Raw genomic sequence first — 18,828 nt, 5'->3', positions numbered from 1 at the left:
TCCAGTTATGTTTGAGGCGATAACACCAGCAGCTATGAAGAAGACGATATTGGGAATGAAGGGAGCTGCTGGACCTTCGGCTTTGGATGCGGCTGCCTGGCGTCGGATGGTTGGCATGTTCAAGTCAGCTTCTGACGAGCTCTGTTCGGCCCTCTCTCGCGTGGCCAAATGCCTGTGCACGGAGAGGCAGGACGCTTTGCATCTGCGCCCGTTTCTGGCAGCGCGACTGATACCACTGGATAAGCGACCTGGCGTGCGGCCCATCGCTGTGGGTGAGGTGTTTCGGCGTGCAGTTGGCAAGGCAATCATGGCGGCGATTGAGAAGGATGTGGTGATTGCGACGGCGCCAACCCAGCTGTGCGTCGGGATACCATCGGCATGTGAAGTGGCTGTGGAGGCGCTGTCATCGGTATTTGCCAAGGAGGAGTCAGAGGCAATACTCCTCGTCGACGCCACTAACGCCTTTAATTCAGTGAACCGGGCAGCTGCACTGAACAACATACCACGCGTGTGCCCAGCTGCAGGGCGGGTATTTGTGAACACGTACCAAGCGGATATCCCCCTGTACCTGGATGGTGGCGAGACACTCTACTCAAGAGAGGGCACGTGCCAAGGAGATCCACTGGCCATGGCATTTTATGCTTTGGCTACCGTCCCTCTGGCCAAGCATCTGTCCACAACATGCAGTGGTTCCATGCAGGTGTGGTATGCTGACGACGATGCCGCTGTGGACCGCGTTGTGGCACTCGGTGAGTACTGGAACTGCATCTCGGCTGAGGGCCCGAAGTATGGCTACAAGCCTAATGCTGCCAAGACCGTGCTCCTCGTCAAGAGCCATCTGGTGTCAGACGCTGAGCGGGTATTTGCTGGCACTGGCATCCGGATTTGCTCTGATGGCGTCCGGTATCTCGGTGGAGTCATCGGCAGCACTGAGTTCTGTGATGGGTTTGTGGGAAGCCGTGTGGGTGACTGGTGTGCTTTAACCAAGAGGCTGGCGAGTGTTGCAGAGACCCAGCCCCACGCGGCTTACCACTTATTCATCTCTGCCATTCAGTCTCGGTGGTCATACTTGCAGCGCGTTGCTAATGCTGACGGGGCACTCTACGCACCCCTGGATCGCGTCCTAAATGATCAGCTGCTGCCTGCATTCACGGGCCATTCTGTGCCGGTTGAGGGAGGTTTGCGAGCACGGCTTTCCCTTCCAGCAAAGCTTGGTGGTCTTGCGGTCCGTAGCAATGTGTCACGGGCGGCTGCTGAGCGCACCTTGTGCCGAGACGCCATTGCACCCATGGTGGAGTTGGTAGTCGGTGGCACCTCCACGCATGAGGTGTCGTCTGTGGTAACAGCATGCAGGACATTGGCTGCAGGTGCTCGGGCGGCGCGCCGTGTTCAGCAGCGGAACTTGGCAGAGGAGATCCGATCCGGCCTCCCGCCCACGCAACGGCTACTGGTAGAGGTCGCAGGTGAAGATGGCGTCTCAAGTTGGTTGACGACTCCACCTGCGACTACAATGTCTGGGACCGTTTTCAGCAGGACGGATTTCCGTGATGCTGTGGGCCTACGATATGGCCTTCCCTTGGAAGGTTTGCCAGCATCATGCGTGTGTGGCAAAGACATGACAAGCCACCACGCTATGACATGCCCCTGTGGCGGGTACCCAACGCAACGTCACAACGAGGTTCGGGACCTGCTGGCTAGTGCCATGTCCGAGGTGGCGTATGATGTCGAGTTGGAGCCTGTTCTGCTGCCTCTCGATGGTGAGACGGCCTCAGGTATTAGAGCTGATGCCGCTCGTGCAGACATACGGGCTCGCGGCTTCTGGACGCGACAGCAAAACGCCTTCTTTGATGTTCGGGTTACCCACCCAAGGCCGTCTTTGCTGTCGCGTTCGGGAGTAGCGAGCCAGTTGTCTGACAACGAGAGGCAGAAGAAGCGCCAGTACTCGAGCCGGATCAACAACGTCGACCGCGGTTCGTTCACGCCGTTGGTTTTCGCCATCAATGGGCAGTGTGCGCCGGAGGCGTCAATATTCCTGAAGTCGTTAGCAGCTCAAATCAGTGAGAGGAACCGTGATCTCCCCTACTCACTGATCATGCGCCAGCTTCGTGCCCGGATCAGTGTGTGCCTGATTCGCTGGCAAATAACTTGTCTGCGGGGGTCACGGCACTCGTACCGCCGAAGGCTCATGGGTGCTGGTCATGGCGGTTTTGTGGTGGAGTGTAGGGCCCGTGCCCACCTGGCTGTTTAGCATGCCTGACCTAACTGTTTCATGATATTGTCTGTATTTTTGTTGTAGCAATTTTGCTATTATATGTTGGTCATGATTTGATGGTTGACTTGCCCGTTTTCTTTGTGTAAATTATCTGGTTTTCTCTTGTCTGGGTTGTTGGATGAGTTGGGTAAACGGTGCTGCTTTGATTGTGTTTGCGGATGCGGGTTTCCTCTTTGTTTTGGTATTCGATAGTTGACTTGATTCTTTTATTTTATTTTCTTATTGGATTTTCCGATTTATTTGATTTGATATTCCTATCTACGATATACTTGATTGGATTTGTCACCATTGCTTTCTTTGCTTCCGTTTTTTGAATTCATCATTCCGGCACCCAGTTTGTTATCAAATAAAGTCAACTACTACTACTACTACTACTACTACTACTACTACTACTACTACTACTACTACTACTACTACTACTACTACTACTACTACTACTACTACTACTACTACTACTACTACTACTACTACTACTACTACTACTACTACTACTACTACTACTACTACTACTACTACTACTACTACTACTACTACTACTACTACTACTACTACTACTACTACTACTACTACTACTACTACTACTACTACTACTACTACTACTACTACTACTACTACTACTACTACTACTACTACTACTACTACTACTACTACTACTACTACTACTACTACTACTACTACTACTACTACTACTACTACTACTACTACTACTACTACTACTACTACTACTACTACTACTACTACTACTACTACTACTACTACTACTACTACTACTACTACTACTACTACTACTACTACTACTACTACTACTACTACTACTACTACTGAAATGTGTTTTTATTGAAAGCACAAAGCAATGAAGATGTGAATGCAAGGAGGGCAATGAATTCAAAAGGCGAACAGCAAAATTGTAACAAAATAGAAAGATAACAAATATTAATGGCAACAGCAATGTTTATACATGAAAAAGGGGAAGGAAAAGGAAAGAAAAACATCCAAACCAGAACTGCTTGAACACCGCCAGAATTGAAACCGAGATTCATACAGAAGAAAAAACTTCAGGACACCGGAAAACAAACTTTAGATCACATTTTGACATTATACGAGATGATGACAAAGAAAAACTATGCCCTAGAGAGCACACGGCAGTCATTCACAAAGCTCGCCGAGCGCTTAGAGCGATAGGAGGACCTAGAGCCACGTAAACAGGTGATACACCAGCGAAGTAGGCAGAATGACAAACTACTACTACTACTACTACTACTACTACTACTACTACTACTACTACTACTACTACTACTACTACTACTACTACTACTACTACTACTACTACTACTACTACTACTACTACTACTACTACTACTACTACTACTACTACTACTACTACTACTACTACTACTACTACTACTACTACTACTACTACTACTACTACTACTACTACTACTACTACTACTACTACTACTACTACTACTACTACTACTACTACTACTACTACTACTACTACTACTACTACTACTACTACTACTACTACTACTACTACTACTACTACTACTACTACTACTACTACTACTACTACTACTACTACTACTACTACTACTACTACTACTACTACTACTACTACTACTACTACTACTACTACTACTACTACTACTACTACTACTACTACTACTACTACTACTACTACTACTACTACTACTACTACTACTACTACTACTACTACTACTACTACTACTACTACTACTACTACTACTACTACTACTACTACTACTACTACTACTACTACTACTACTACTACTACTACTACTACTACTACTACTACTACTACTACTACTACTACTACTACTACTACTACTACTACTACTACTACTACTACTACTACTACTACTACTACTACTACTACTACTACTACTACTACTACTACTACTACTACTACTACTACTACTACTACTACTACTACTACTACTACTACTACTACTACTACTACTACTACTACTACTACTACTACTACTACTACTACTACTACTACTACTACTACTACTACTACTACTACTACTACTACTACTACTACTACTACTACTACTACTACTACTACTACTACTACTACTACTACTACTACTACTACTACTACTACTACTACTACTACTACTACTACTACTACTACTACTACTACTACTACTACTACTACTACTACTACTACTACTACTACTACTACTACTACTACTACTACTACTACTACTACTACTACTACTACTACTACTACTACTACTACTACTACTACTACTACTACTACTACTACTACTACTACTACTACTACTACTACTACTACTACTACTACTACTACTACTACTACTACTACTACTACTACTACTACTACTACTACTACTACTACTACTACTACTACTACTACTACTACTACTACTACTACTACTACTACTACTACTACTACTACTACTACTACTACTACTACTACTACTAGGAGAGTCTGTGTCGTCATGTTTCCGTATGGTGCAGGGAGGTCGGTACTCTCTCCACTCTGGCGGAAACCCAGCCACATGCTGCATATTCTGTTTTCTCCCGTGGATTGAGGTCGCGTTGGCGCTATCATATGTGCTCACATGGCTTGCCGGAGCCGGATGCTTTCGGCAGGCTAGATAATGTGATTGACAACAGTTTGATACCAGCAATCACTGGTCGGAAGAACATGTCCGCCATTGAGCGGAGTCTCATCGGCTTGCCTGTTAAGTCCGGTGGTCTCTCAATTCCTGCCATTGGGCCTCATGCAGTGCATCAGTGGACCTCCAGTATGGCCTCGGCACGGCCGGTGATTGATTTGCTTCGTCGCCCTGATGCTGACATTGCTCCGGCTGATTTGCAGGCGGAGGTAATAGCGTTGCGTAATGCCGAACGTCGGAGAATGGCTACTGCGGCTAAGGAGGCTCAGGTTGCTTTGCGTCCTGAGCTCAGCCCATGTCAGCGAGTGCTGTTGGAGATTGCTGCTGATGCTGGCGTGTCCAGTTGGCTAACGGCTGAGCCTCTGGCTGTGAACGGCTTTGCGCTAAATAAAGCATGTTTCCGGGATGGTCTCGCCCTGCGCTATGGCTGGGGTATTGATGGCCTCCCACCAACTTGTGTGTGTGGTAGAGACATGTCTGTCGACCATGCATTGACATGCCCTACAGGGGGCTACCCAAGTCTGCGACACAATGAGCTTCGTGATGTGCTGGTGGAGGTGATGACTTCTGCCATCCCGGATGTTCAGACAGAGCCACCGCTTTTGCCGTTGGATGGTGAACAACTTCACGGCGCTACCGCTAATCGTGCTGCAGAGGCTCGATTGGATATCCGTGCAAGGGGCTTTTGGTCGCCACAGCAAGATGCATTCTTTGATGTGAGGGTTACTCACCCCTCGGCGTCTTTGCTGTCGCGACAGGAAGTCCTTGCACAGATTTCCCGGAATGAACATCAGAAGAAGCGGGCCTATCTTCAGCGTGTTGTCGATGTCGAGAGGGGGTCATTCACTCCGCTCGTATTCTCGACAAACGGCGTATGTGGCACGGAGTGCTCTCGTGCATTGAAGAACATTGTTCAGCTGGTGGTTAACAAGCATAGTGACCTCCAGTACGCTGTTGTGATGGCACAGCTACGCTGCAAAATTGCGTTTGTTTTGCTGAGGTGGTCAATCACGTGCCTCCGTGGTTGCAGAGCGTCTTACTTGAGGAAGAGAATAGGCCCATCTTTTCTCGACCAATGTTGCCTTCTGTCCATGTAACCGCCTTCGGTATTCATATGTTGGCCTATTTAACATTGGCATGCTCTGCGGATTTGTAGGCATGCTAGGCAATTTAAATATTATCCTGCAAAGTATTTTGTAGGTGCTTGACTACTATACTACGTCATGTATTACAATTGGTACATGACTTAATAATAGCCGTTTGGCATGGTACAATAACCTTTTTTGTTTTATTTTTTATTTTTAATGGCTTTCTCTTCTTCCTCGGATGGTTTACAATTTGTATCACAATTATTTGTGGGTTCAGCAATAAAGGATGTGACTACTACTACTACTGCTGCTGCTGCTGCTGCTGCTGCTGCTGCTGCTGCTGCTGCTGCTGCTGCTGCTGCTGCTGCTGCTGCTGCTGCTGCTGCTGCTGCTGCTGCTGCTGCTGCTGCTGCTGCTGCTGCTGCTGCTGCTGCTGCTGCTGCTGCTGCTGCTGCTGCTGCTGCTACTACTACTACTACTACTACTACTACTACTACTACTACTACTACTACTACTACTACTACTACTACTACTACTACTACTACTACTACTACTACTACTACTACTACTACTACTACTACTACTACTACTACTACTACTACTACTACTACTACTACTACTACTACTACTACTACTACTACTACTACTACTACTACTACTACTACTACTACTACTACTACTACTACTACTACTACTACTACTACTACTACTACTACTACTACTACTACTACTACTACTACTACTACTACTACTACTACTACTACTACTACTACTACTACTACTACTACTACTACTACTACTACTACTACAACTACACCCTAAGGCGTCCCTGCTGTCGCGTTCGGAAGCCCTTGGCCAACTGCGCACCAACGAGTTGGAGAAGAAGCGAAAATACTGCCAGAGGATCACGGACGTCGAGCGAGGTGCCTTCACTCCGTTGGTGTTTGCTACGAATGGCATGGCTGGGGCAGAGTGTGGAATGTTCCTGAAGCGGCTTGTTCAGCGCGTGGTGGAGAAGCACTCTGACCTACAGTACTCCGTCGTCATGCACCATCTTCGTGCCAAGATTGCCTTCTGCCTCCTCCGCTGGGCCGTAACCTGTCTGCGTGGATGCCGGGGAGCTCGGGGCGTACGCCGTGGCAATTCGTTTGTCACGGAGTGCAGGCTGCTCCGGTAGTGGCATGGGGCTGTGTGGCCGATCCTAAACGGATGTTGTGACGTAACGGACATATCTGTGTTTGAGCATGTCTTTGTTTTGTTTTGTTTTTTTTGTTTTTTTGGTTCTACTTTTATAATAGTTTGTTTTGTTTTGTTTATCGGACAGATCGAAATAAGCATTCACACGCAGACAAATTATACATCCACCACCCTATTGGTTTATGATGTTTTTACACATAATTATACCCCCAATAGGCTATTTATCAGACTCGAGTTTTCAATTTACACATTCCACATTCACCACTCAATCGGCTTTTGGTTTGTTCACACATACGTACCATACGCGATCTATTGGACTTGAGTTTTACCTTGTGTCCTTTTTTTGCAGTCAGCAGATTCTTTTGTTGGACATTGTTTATTGAGTTTCTTGTTGCTTTTGGTTTACGCATATGCGTCATTTGCCCGTAAAAGAGGCCTTACTACTACTACTACTACTACTACTACTACTACTACTACTACTACTACTACTACTACTACTACTACTACTACTACTACTACTACTACTACTACTACTACTACTACTACTACTACTACTACTACTACTACTACTACTACTACTACTACTACTACTACTACTACTACTACTACTACTACTACTACTACTACTACTACTACTACTACTACTACTACTACTACTACTACTACTACTACTACTACTACTACTACTACTACTACTACTACTACTACTACTACTACTACTACTACTACTACTACTACTACTACTACTACTACTACTACTACTACTACTACTACTACTACTACTACTACTACTACTACTACTACTACTACTACTACTACTACTACTACTACTACTACTACTACTACTACTACTACTACTACTACTACTACTACTACTACTACTACTACTACTACTACTACTACTACTACTACTACTACTACTACTACTACTACTACTACTACTACTACTACTACTACTACTACTACTACTACTACTACTACTACTACTACTACTACTACTACTACTACTACTACTACTACTACTACTACTACTACTACTACTACTACTACTACTACTACTACTACTACTACTACTACTACTACTACTACTACTACTACTACTACTACTACTACTACTACTACTACTACTACTACTACTACTACTACTACTACTACTACTACTACTACTACTACTACTACTACTACTACTACTACTACTACTACTACTACTACTACTACTACTACTACTACTACTACTACTACTACTACTACTACTACTACTACTACTACTACTACTACTACTACTACTACTACTACTACTACTACTACTACTACTACTACTACTACTACTACTACTACTACTACTACTACTACTACTACTACTACTACTACTACTACTACTACTACTACTACTACTACTACTACTACTACTACTACTACTACTACTACTACTACTACTACTACTACTACTACTACTACTACTACTACTACTACTACTACTACTACTACTACTACTACTACTACTACTACTACTACTACTACTACTACTACTACTACTACTACTACTACTACTACTACTACTACTACTACTACTACTACTACTACTACTACTACTACTACTACTACTACTACTACTACTACTACTACTACTACTACTACTACTACTACTACTACTACTACTACTACTACTACTACTACTACTACTACTACTACTACTACTACTACTACTACTACTACTACTACTACTACTACTACTACTACTACTACTACTACTACTACTACTACTACTACTACTACTACTACTACTACTACTACTACTACTACTACTACTACTACTACTACTACTACTACTACTACTACTACTACTACTACTACTACTACTACTACTACTACTACTACTACTACTACTACTACTACTACTACTACTACTACTACTACTACTACTACTACTACTACTACTACTACTACTACTACTACTACTACTACTACTACTACTACTACTACTACTACTACTACTACTACTACTACTACTACTACTACTACTACTACTACTACTACTACTACTACTACTACTACTACTACTACTACTACTACTACTACTACTACTACTACTACTACTACTACTACTACTACTACTACTACTACTACTACTACTACTACTACTACTACTACTACTACTACTACTACTACTACTACTACTACTACTACTACTACTACTACTACTACTACTACTACTACTACTACTACTACTACTACTACTACTACTACTACTACTACTACTACTACTACTACTACTACTACTACTACTACTACTACTACTACTACTACTACTACTACTACTACTACTACTACTACTACTACTACTACTACTACTACTACTACTACTACTACTACTACTACTACTACTACTACTACTACTACTACTACTACTACTACTACTACTACTACTACTACTACTACTACTACTACTACTACTACTACTACTACTACTACTACTACTACTACTACTACTACTACTACTACTACTACTACTACTACTACTACTACTACTACTACTACTACTACTACTACTACTACTACTACTACTACTACTACTACTACTACTACTACTACTACTACTACTACTACTACTACTACTACTACTACTACTACTACTACTACTACTACTACTACTACTACTACTACTACTACTACTACTACTACTACTACTACTACTACTACTACTACTACTACTACTACTACTACTACTACTACTACTACTACTACTACTACTACTACTACTACTACTACTACTACTACTACTACTACTACTACTACTACTACTACTACTACTACTACTACTACTACTACTACTACTACTACTACTACTACTACTACTACTACTACTACTACTACTACTACTACTACTACTACTACTACTACTACTACTACTACTACTACTACTACTACTACTACTACTACTACTACTACTACTACTACTACTACTACTACTACTACTACTACTACTACTACTACTACTACTACTACTACTACTACTACTACTACTACTACTACTACTACTACTACTACTACTACTACTACTACTACTACTACTACTACTACTACTACTACTACTACTACTACTACTACTACTACTACTACTACTACTACTACTACTACTACTACTACTACTACTACTACTACTACTACTACTACTACTACTACTACTACTACTACTACTACTACTACTACTACTACTACTACTACTACTACTACTACTACTACTACTACTACTACTACTACTACTACTACTACTACTACTACTACTACTACTACTACTACTACTACTACTACTACTACTACTACTACTACTACTACTACTACTACTACTACTACTACTACTACTACTACTACTACTACTACTACTACTACTACTACTACTACTACTACTACTACTACTACTACTACTACTACTACTACTACTACTACTACTACTACTACTACTACTACTACTACTACTACTACTACTACTACTACTACTACTACTACTACTACTACTACTACTACTACTACTACTACTACTACTACTACTACTACTACTACTACTACTACTACTACTACTACTACTACTACTACTACTACTACTACTACTACTACTACTACTACTACTACTACTACTACTACTACTACTACTACTACTACTACTACTACTACTACTACTACTACTACTACTACTACTACTACTACTACTACTACTACTACTACTACTACTACTACTACTACTACTACTACTACTACTACTACTACTACTACTACTACTACTACTACTACTACTACTACTACTACTACTACTACTACTACTACTACTACTACTACTACTACTACTACTACTACTACTACTACTACTACTACTACTACTACTACTACTACTACTACTACTACTACTACTACTACTACTACTACTACTACTACTACTACTACTACTACTACTACTACTACTACTACTACTACTACTACTACTACTACTACTACTACTACTACTACTACTACTACTACTACTACTACTACTACTACTACTACTACTACTACTACTACTACTACTACTACTACTACTACTACTACTACTACTACTACTACTACTACTACTACTACTACTACTACTACTACTACTACTACTACTACTACTACTACTACTACTACTACTACTACTACTACTACTACTACTACTACTACTACTACTACTACTACTACTACTACTACTACTACTACTACTACTACTACTACTACTACTACTACTACTACTACTACTACTACTACTACTACTACTACTACTACTACTACTACTACTACTACTACTACTACTACTACTACTACTACTACTACTACTACTACTACTACTACTACTACTACTACTACTACTACTACTACTACTACTACTACTACTACTACTACTACTACTACTACTACTACTACTACTACTACTACTACTACTACTACTACTACTACTACTACTACTACTACTACTACTACTACTACTACTACTACTACTACTACTACTACTACTACTACTACTACTACTACTACTACTACTACTACTACTACTACTACTACTACTACTACTACTACTACTACTACTACTACTACTACTACTACTACTACTACTACTACTACTACTACTACTACTACTACTACTACTACTACTACTACTACTACTACTACTACTACTACTACTACTACTACTACTACTACTACTACAGTCAAACCTCGTTAGGACGAACACTGATAAGGCGAACTTTCCATTAGTACGAACTAAGGCCAATCCTATGGTTGGCCAGGCATCAATTCAAGTCAAAATTATTCGTTTACGACGAACTTCTGTACAGCGAACTTTCGCGAAGACGAACTATTTTCAAGTGTGATTTGAACAAAATCAGTGTGGTCATGTACATGTAGTACAAACTTTCGGTCCACGAGCGTGCGCGTGCGCCGGCTGCCTTTTTTCTTCTTTGTTTTCAATAGTCGAGGTCATATTGTACGTACAGTGCAGATTGTTTTCAAGCGTGTTTCTAACAAAATAATCAGTGCGTTGTACGAACTTTCGACACAGTCGTGATTCATTGCACTTTGTCATTGTACTTACCTGTTTCTGGCTTATGCTAAGAATAACATGCTTCCCATGTACCACAGCATGCACCTTCACGTAAATACAGTCCATATGATATGCATATCGATTTTTTGTCAGATCTGGATAAGAAGAACTCCCGATAAGACAAACAAATGTGTTCAGTCCCTTGAAGTTCGTCCTAACGAGGTTTGACTGTACTACTACTACTACTACTACTACTACTACTACTACTACTACTACTACTACTACTACTACTACTACTACTACTACTACTACTACTACTACTACTACTACTACTACTACTACTACTACTACTACTACTACTACTACTACTACTACTACTACTACTACTACTACTACTACTACTACTACTACTACTACTACTACTACTACTACTACTACTACTACTACTACTACTACTACTACTACTACTACTACTACTACTACTACTACTACTACTACTACTACTACTACTACTACTACTACTACTACTACTACTACTACTACTACTACTACTACTACTACTACTACTACTACTACTACTACTACTACTACTACTACTACTACTACTACTACTACTACTACTACTACTACTACTACTACTACTACTACTACTACTACTACTACTACTACTACTACTACTACTACTACTACTACTACTACTACTACTACTACTACTACTACTACTACTACTACTACTACTACTACTACTACTACTACTACTACTACTACTACTACTACTACTACTACTACTACTACTACTACTACTACTACTACTACTACTACTACTACTACTACTACTACTACTACTACTACTACTACTACTACTACTACTACTACTACTACTACTACTACTACTACTACTACTACTACTACTACTACTACTACTACTACTACTACTACTACTACTACTACTACTACTACTACTACTACTACTACTACTACTACTACTACTACTACTACTACTACTACTACTACTACTACTACTACTACTACTACTACTACTACTACTACTACTACTACTACTACTACTACTACTACTACTACTACTACTACTACTACTACTACTACTACTACTACTACTACTACTACTACTACTACTACTACTACTACTACTACTACTACTACTACTACTACTACTACTACTACTACTACTACTACTACTACTACTACTACTACTACTACTACTACTACTACTACTACTACTACTACTACTACTACTACTACTACTACTACTACTACTACTACTACTACTACTACTACTACTACTACTACTACTACTACTACTACTACTACTACTACTACTACTACTACTACTACTACTACTACTACTACTACTACTACTACTACTACTACTACTACTACTACTACTACTACTACTACTACTACTACTACTACTACTACTACTACTACTACTACTACTACTACTACTACTACTACTACTACTACTACTACTACTACTACTACTACTACTACTACTACTACTACTACTACTACTACTACTACTACTACTACTACTACTACTACTACTACTACTACTACTACTACTACTACTACTACTACTACTACTACTACTACTACTACTACTACTACTACTACTACTACTACTACTACTACTACTACTACTACTACTACTACTACTACTACTACTACTACTACTACTACTACTACTACTACTACTACTACTACTACTACTACTACTACTACTACTACTACTACTACTACTACTACTACTACTACTACTACTACTACTACTACTACTACTACTACTACTACTACTACTACTACTACTACTACTACTACTACTACTACTACTACTACTACTACTACTACTACTACTACTACTACTACTACTACTACTACTACTACTACTACTACTACTACTACTACTACTACTACTACTACTACTACTACTACTACTACTACTACTACTACTACTACTACTACTACTACTACTACTACTACTACTACTACTACTACTACTACTACTACTACTACTACTACTACTACTACTACTACTACTACTACTACTACTACTACTACTACTACTACTACTACTACTACTACTACTACTACTACTACTACTACTACTACTACTACTACTACTACTACTACTACTACTACTACTACTACTACTACTACTACTACTACTACTACTACTACTACTACTACTACTACTACTACTACTACTACTACTACTACTACTACTACTACTACTACTACTACTACTACTACTACTACTACTACTACTACTACTACTACTACTACTACTACTACTACTACTACTACTACTACTACTACTACTACTGAGAACGTTGACTTTATTTGATAACAAACTGGGTGCCGGAATGAAGAATTCAAAAAACGGAAGCAAAGAAGGCAATGGTGACAAATCCAATCAAGTATATCGTAGATAGGAAAATCAAATCAAATAAATCGGAAAATCCAATAAGAAAATATAATAAAAGAATCAAGTCAACTATCGAATACCAAAACAAAGAGTAAACCCGCATCCGCAAACACAATCAAAGCAGCACCGTTTACCCAACTCATCCAACAACCCAGACAAGAGAAAACCAGATAAGGTACACAAAGAAAACGGGCAAGTCAACCATCAAATCATGACCAACATATAATAGCAAAATTGCTACAACAAAAATACAGACAATATCATGAAACAGTTAGGTCAGGCATGCTAAACAGCCAGATGGGCACGGGCCCTACACTCCGCCACAAAACCGCCATGACCAGCACCCATGAGCCTTCGGCGGTACGAGTGCCGTGACCCCCGCAGACAAGTTATTTGCCAGCGAATCAGGCACACACTGATCCGGGCACGAAGCTGGCGCATGATCAGTGAGTAGGGGAGATCACGGTTCCTCTCACTGATTTGAGCTGCTAACGACTTCAGGAATATTGACGCCTCCGGCGCACACTGCCCATTGGTGGCGAAAACCAACGGCGTGAACGAACCGCGGTCGACGTTGTTGATCCGGCTCGAGTACTGGCGCTTCTTCTGCCTCTCGTTGTCAGACAACTGGCTCGCTACTCCCGAACGCGACAGCAAAGACGGCCTTGGGTGGGTAACCCGAACATCAAAGAAGGCGTTTTGCTGTCGCGTCCACTACTACTACTACTACTACTACTACTACTACTACTACTACTACTACTACTACTACTACTACTACTACTACTACTACTACTACTACTACTACTACTACTACTACTACTACTACTACTACTACTACTACTACTACTACTACTACTACTACTACTACTACTACTACTACTACTACTACTACTACTACTACTACTACTACTACTACTACTACTACTACTACTACTACTACTACTACTACTACTACTACTACTACTACTACTACTACTACTACTACTACTACTACTACTACTACTACTACTACTACTACTACTACTACTACTACTACTACTACTACTACTACTACTACTACTACTACTACTACTACTACTACTACTACTACTACTACTACTACTACTACTACTACTACTACTACTACTACTACTACTACTACTACTACTACTACTACTACTACTACTACTACTACTACTACTACTACTACTACTACTACTACTACTACTACTACTACTACTACTACTACTACTACTACTACTACTACTACTACTACTACTACTACTACTACTACTACTACTACTACTACTACTACTACTACTACTACTACTACTACTACTACTACTACTACTACTACTACTACTACTACTACTACTACTACTACTACTACTACTACTACTACTACTACTACTACTACTACTACTACTACTACTACTACTACTACTACTACTACTACTACTACTACTACTACTACTACTACTACTACTACTACTACTACTACTACTACTACTACTACTACTACTACTACTACTACTACTACTACTACTACTACTACTACTACTACTACTACTACTACTACTACTACTACTACTACTACTACTACTACTACTACTACTACTACTACTACTACTACTACTACTACTACTACTACTACTACTACTACTACTACTACTACTACTACTACTACTACTACTACTACTACTACTACTACTACTACTACTACTACTACTACTACTACTACTACTACTACTACTACTACTACTACTACTACTACTACTACTACTACTACTACTACTACTACTACTACTACTACTACTACTACTACTACTACTACTACTACTACTACTACTACTACTACTACTACTACTACTACTACTACTACTACTACTACTACTACTACTACTACTACTACTACTACTACTACTACTACTACTACTACTACTACTACTACTACTACTACTACTACTACTACTACTACTACTACTACTACTACTACTACTACTACTACTACTACTACTACTACTACTACTACTACTACTACTACTACTACTACTACTACTACTACTACTACTACTACTACTACTACTACTACTACTACTACTACTACTACTACTACTACTACTACTACTACTACTACTACTACTACTACTACTACTACTACTACTACTACTACTACTACTACTACTACTACTACTACTACTACTACTACTACTACTACTACTACTACTACTACTACTACTACTACTACTACTACTACTACTACTACTACTACTACTACTACTACTACTACTACTACTACTACTACTACTACTACTACTACTACTACTACTACTACTACTACTACTACTACTACTACTACTACTACTACTACTACTACTACTACTACTACTACTACTACTACTACTACTACTACTACTACTACTACTACTACTACTACTACTACTACTACTACTACTACTACTACTACTACTACTACTACTACTACTACTACTACTACTACTACTACTACTACTACTACTACTACTACTACTACTACTACTACTACTACTACTACTACTACTACTACTACTACTACTACTACTACTACTACTACTACTACTACTACTACTACTACTACTACTACTACTACTACTACTACTACTACTACTACTACTACTACTACTACTACTACTACTACTACTACTACTACTACTACTACTACTACTACTACTACTACTACTACTACTACTACTACTACTACTACTACTACTACTACTACTACTACTACTACTACTACTACTACTACTACTACTACTACTACTACTACTACTACTACTACTACTACTACTACTACTACTACTACTACTACTACTACTACTACTACTACTACTACTACTACTACTACTACTACTACTACTACTACTACTACTACTACTACTACTACTACTACTACTACTACTACTACTACTACTACTACTACTACTACTACTACTACTACTACTACTACTACTACTACTACTACTACTACTACTACTACTACTACTACTACTACTACTACTACTACTACTACTACTACTACTACTACTACTACTACTACTACTACTACTACTACTACTACTACTACTACTACTACTACTACTACTACTACTACTACTACTACTACTACTACTACTACTACTACTACTACTACTACTACTACTACTACTACTACTACTACTACTACTACTACTACTACTACTACTACTACTACTACTACTACTACTACTACTACTACTACTACTACTACTACTACTACTACTACTACTACTACTACTACTACTACTACTACTACTACTACTACTACTACTACTACTACTACTACTACTACTACTACTACTACTACTACTACTACTACTACTACTACTACTACTACTACTACTACTACTACTACTACTACTACTACTACTACTACTACTACTACTACTACTACTACTACTACTACTACTACTACTACTACTACTACTACTACTACTACTACTACTACTACTACTACTACTACTACTACTACTACTACTACTACTACTACTACTACTACTACTACTACTACTACTACTACTACTACTACTACTACTACTACTACTACTACTACTACTACTACTACTACTACTACTACTACTACTACTACTACTACTACTACTACTACTACTACTACTACTACTACTACTACTACTACTACTACTACTACTACTACTACTACTACTACTACTACTACTACTACTACTACTACTACTACTACTACTACTACTACTACTACTACTACTACTACTACTACTACTACTACTACTACTACTACTACTACTACTACTACTACTACTACTACTACTACTACTACTACTACTACTACTACTACTACTACTACTACTACTACTACTACTACTACTACTACTACTACTACTACTACTACTACTACTACTACTACTACTACTACTACTACTACTACTACTACTACTACTACTACTACTACTACTACTACTACTACTACTACTACTACTACTACTACTACTACTACTACTACTACTACTACTACTACTACTACTACTACTACTACTACTACTACTACTACTACTACTACTACTACTACTACTACTACTACTACTACTACTACTACTACT

The 18,828-nt window shown here is 39.7% G+C and overlaps 1 protein-coding gene across 1 annotated transcript in view; it reads left to right on the top strand.

Moving 5' to 3' along the window:
• Positions 1–2,248, top strand: part of LOC135823556 (uncharacterized) — a 2,433-nt gene extending 185 nt beyond the window's left edge. Inside the window, exon 1 of the mRNA XM_065336399.1 lies at positions 1–2,248. This exon is cut by the window's left edge and continues 185 nt beyond it. Coding sequence (XP_065192471.1) covers positions 1–2,248 — 2,248 coding nt within the window.
• The last annotated feature ends 16,580 nt before the right edge of the window (positions 2,249–18,828 follow it).

Source organism: Sycon ciliatum, chromosome 8 (assembly GCF_964019385.1).
Source record: "Sycon ciliatum chromosome 8, ocSycCili1.1, whole genome shotgun sequence".
In the NCBI taxonomy this organism is placed as follows: Eukaryota; Metazoa; Porifera; class Calcarea; order Leucosolenida; family Sycettidae; genus Sycon; species Sycon ciliatum.
Note: the sequence above shows the minus strand (reverse complement) of the source record. Positions and strands in the feature narration are given on the sequence as shown.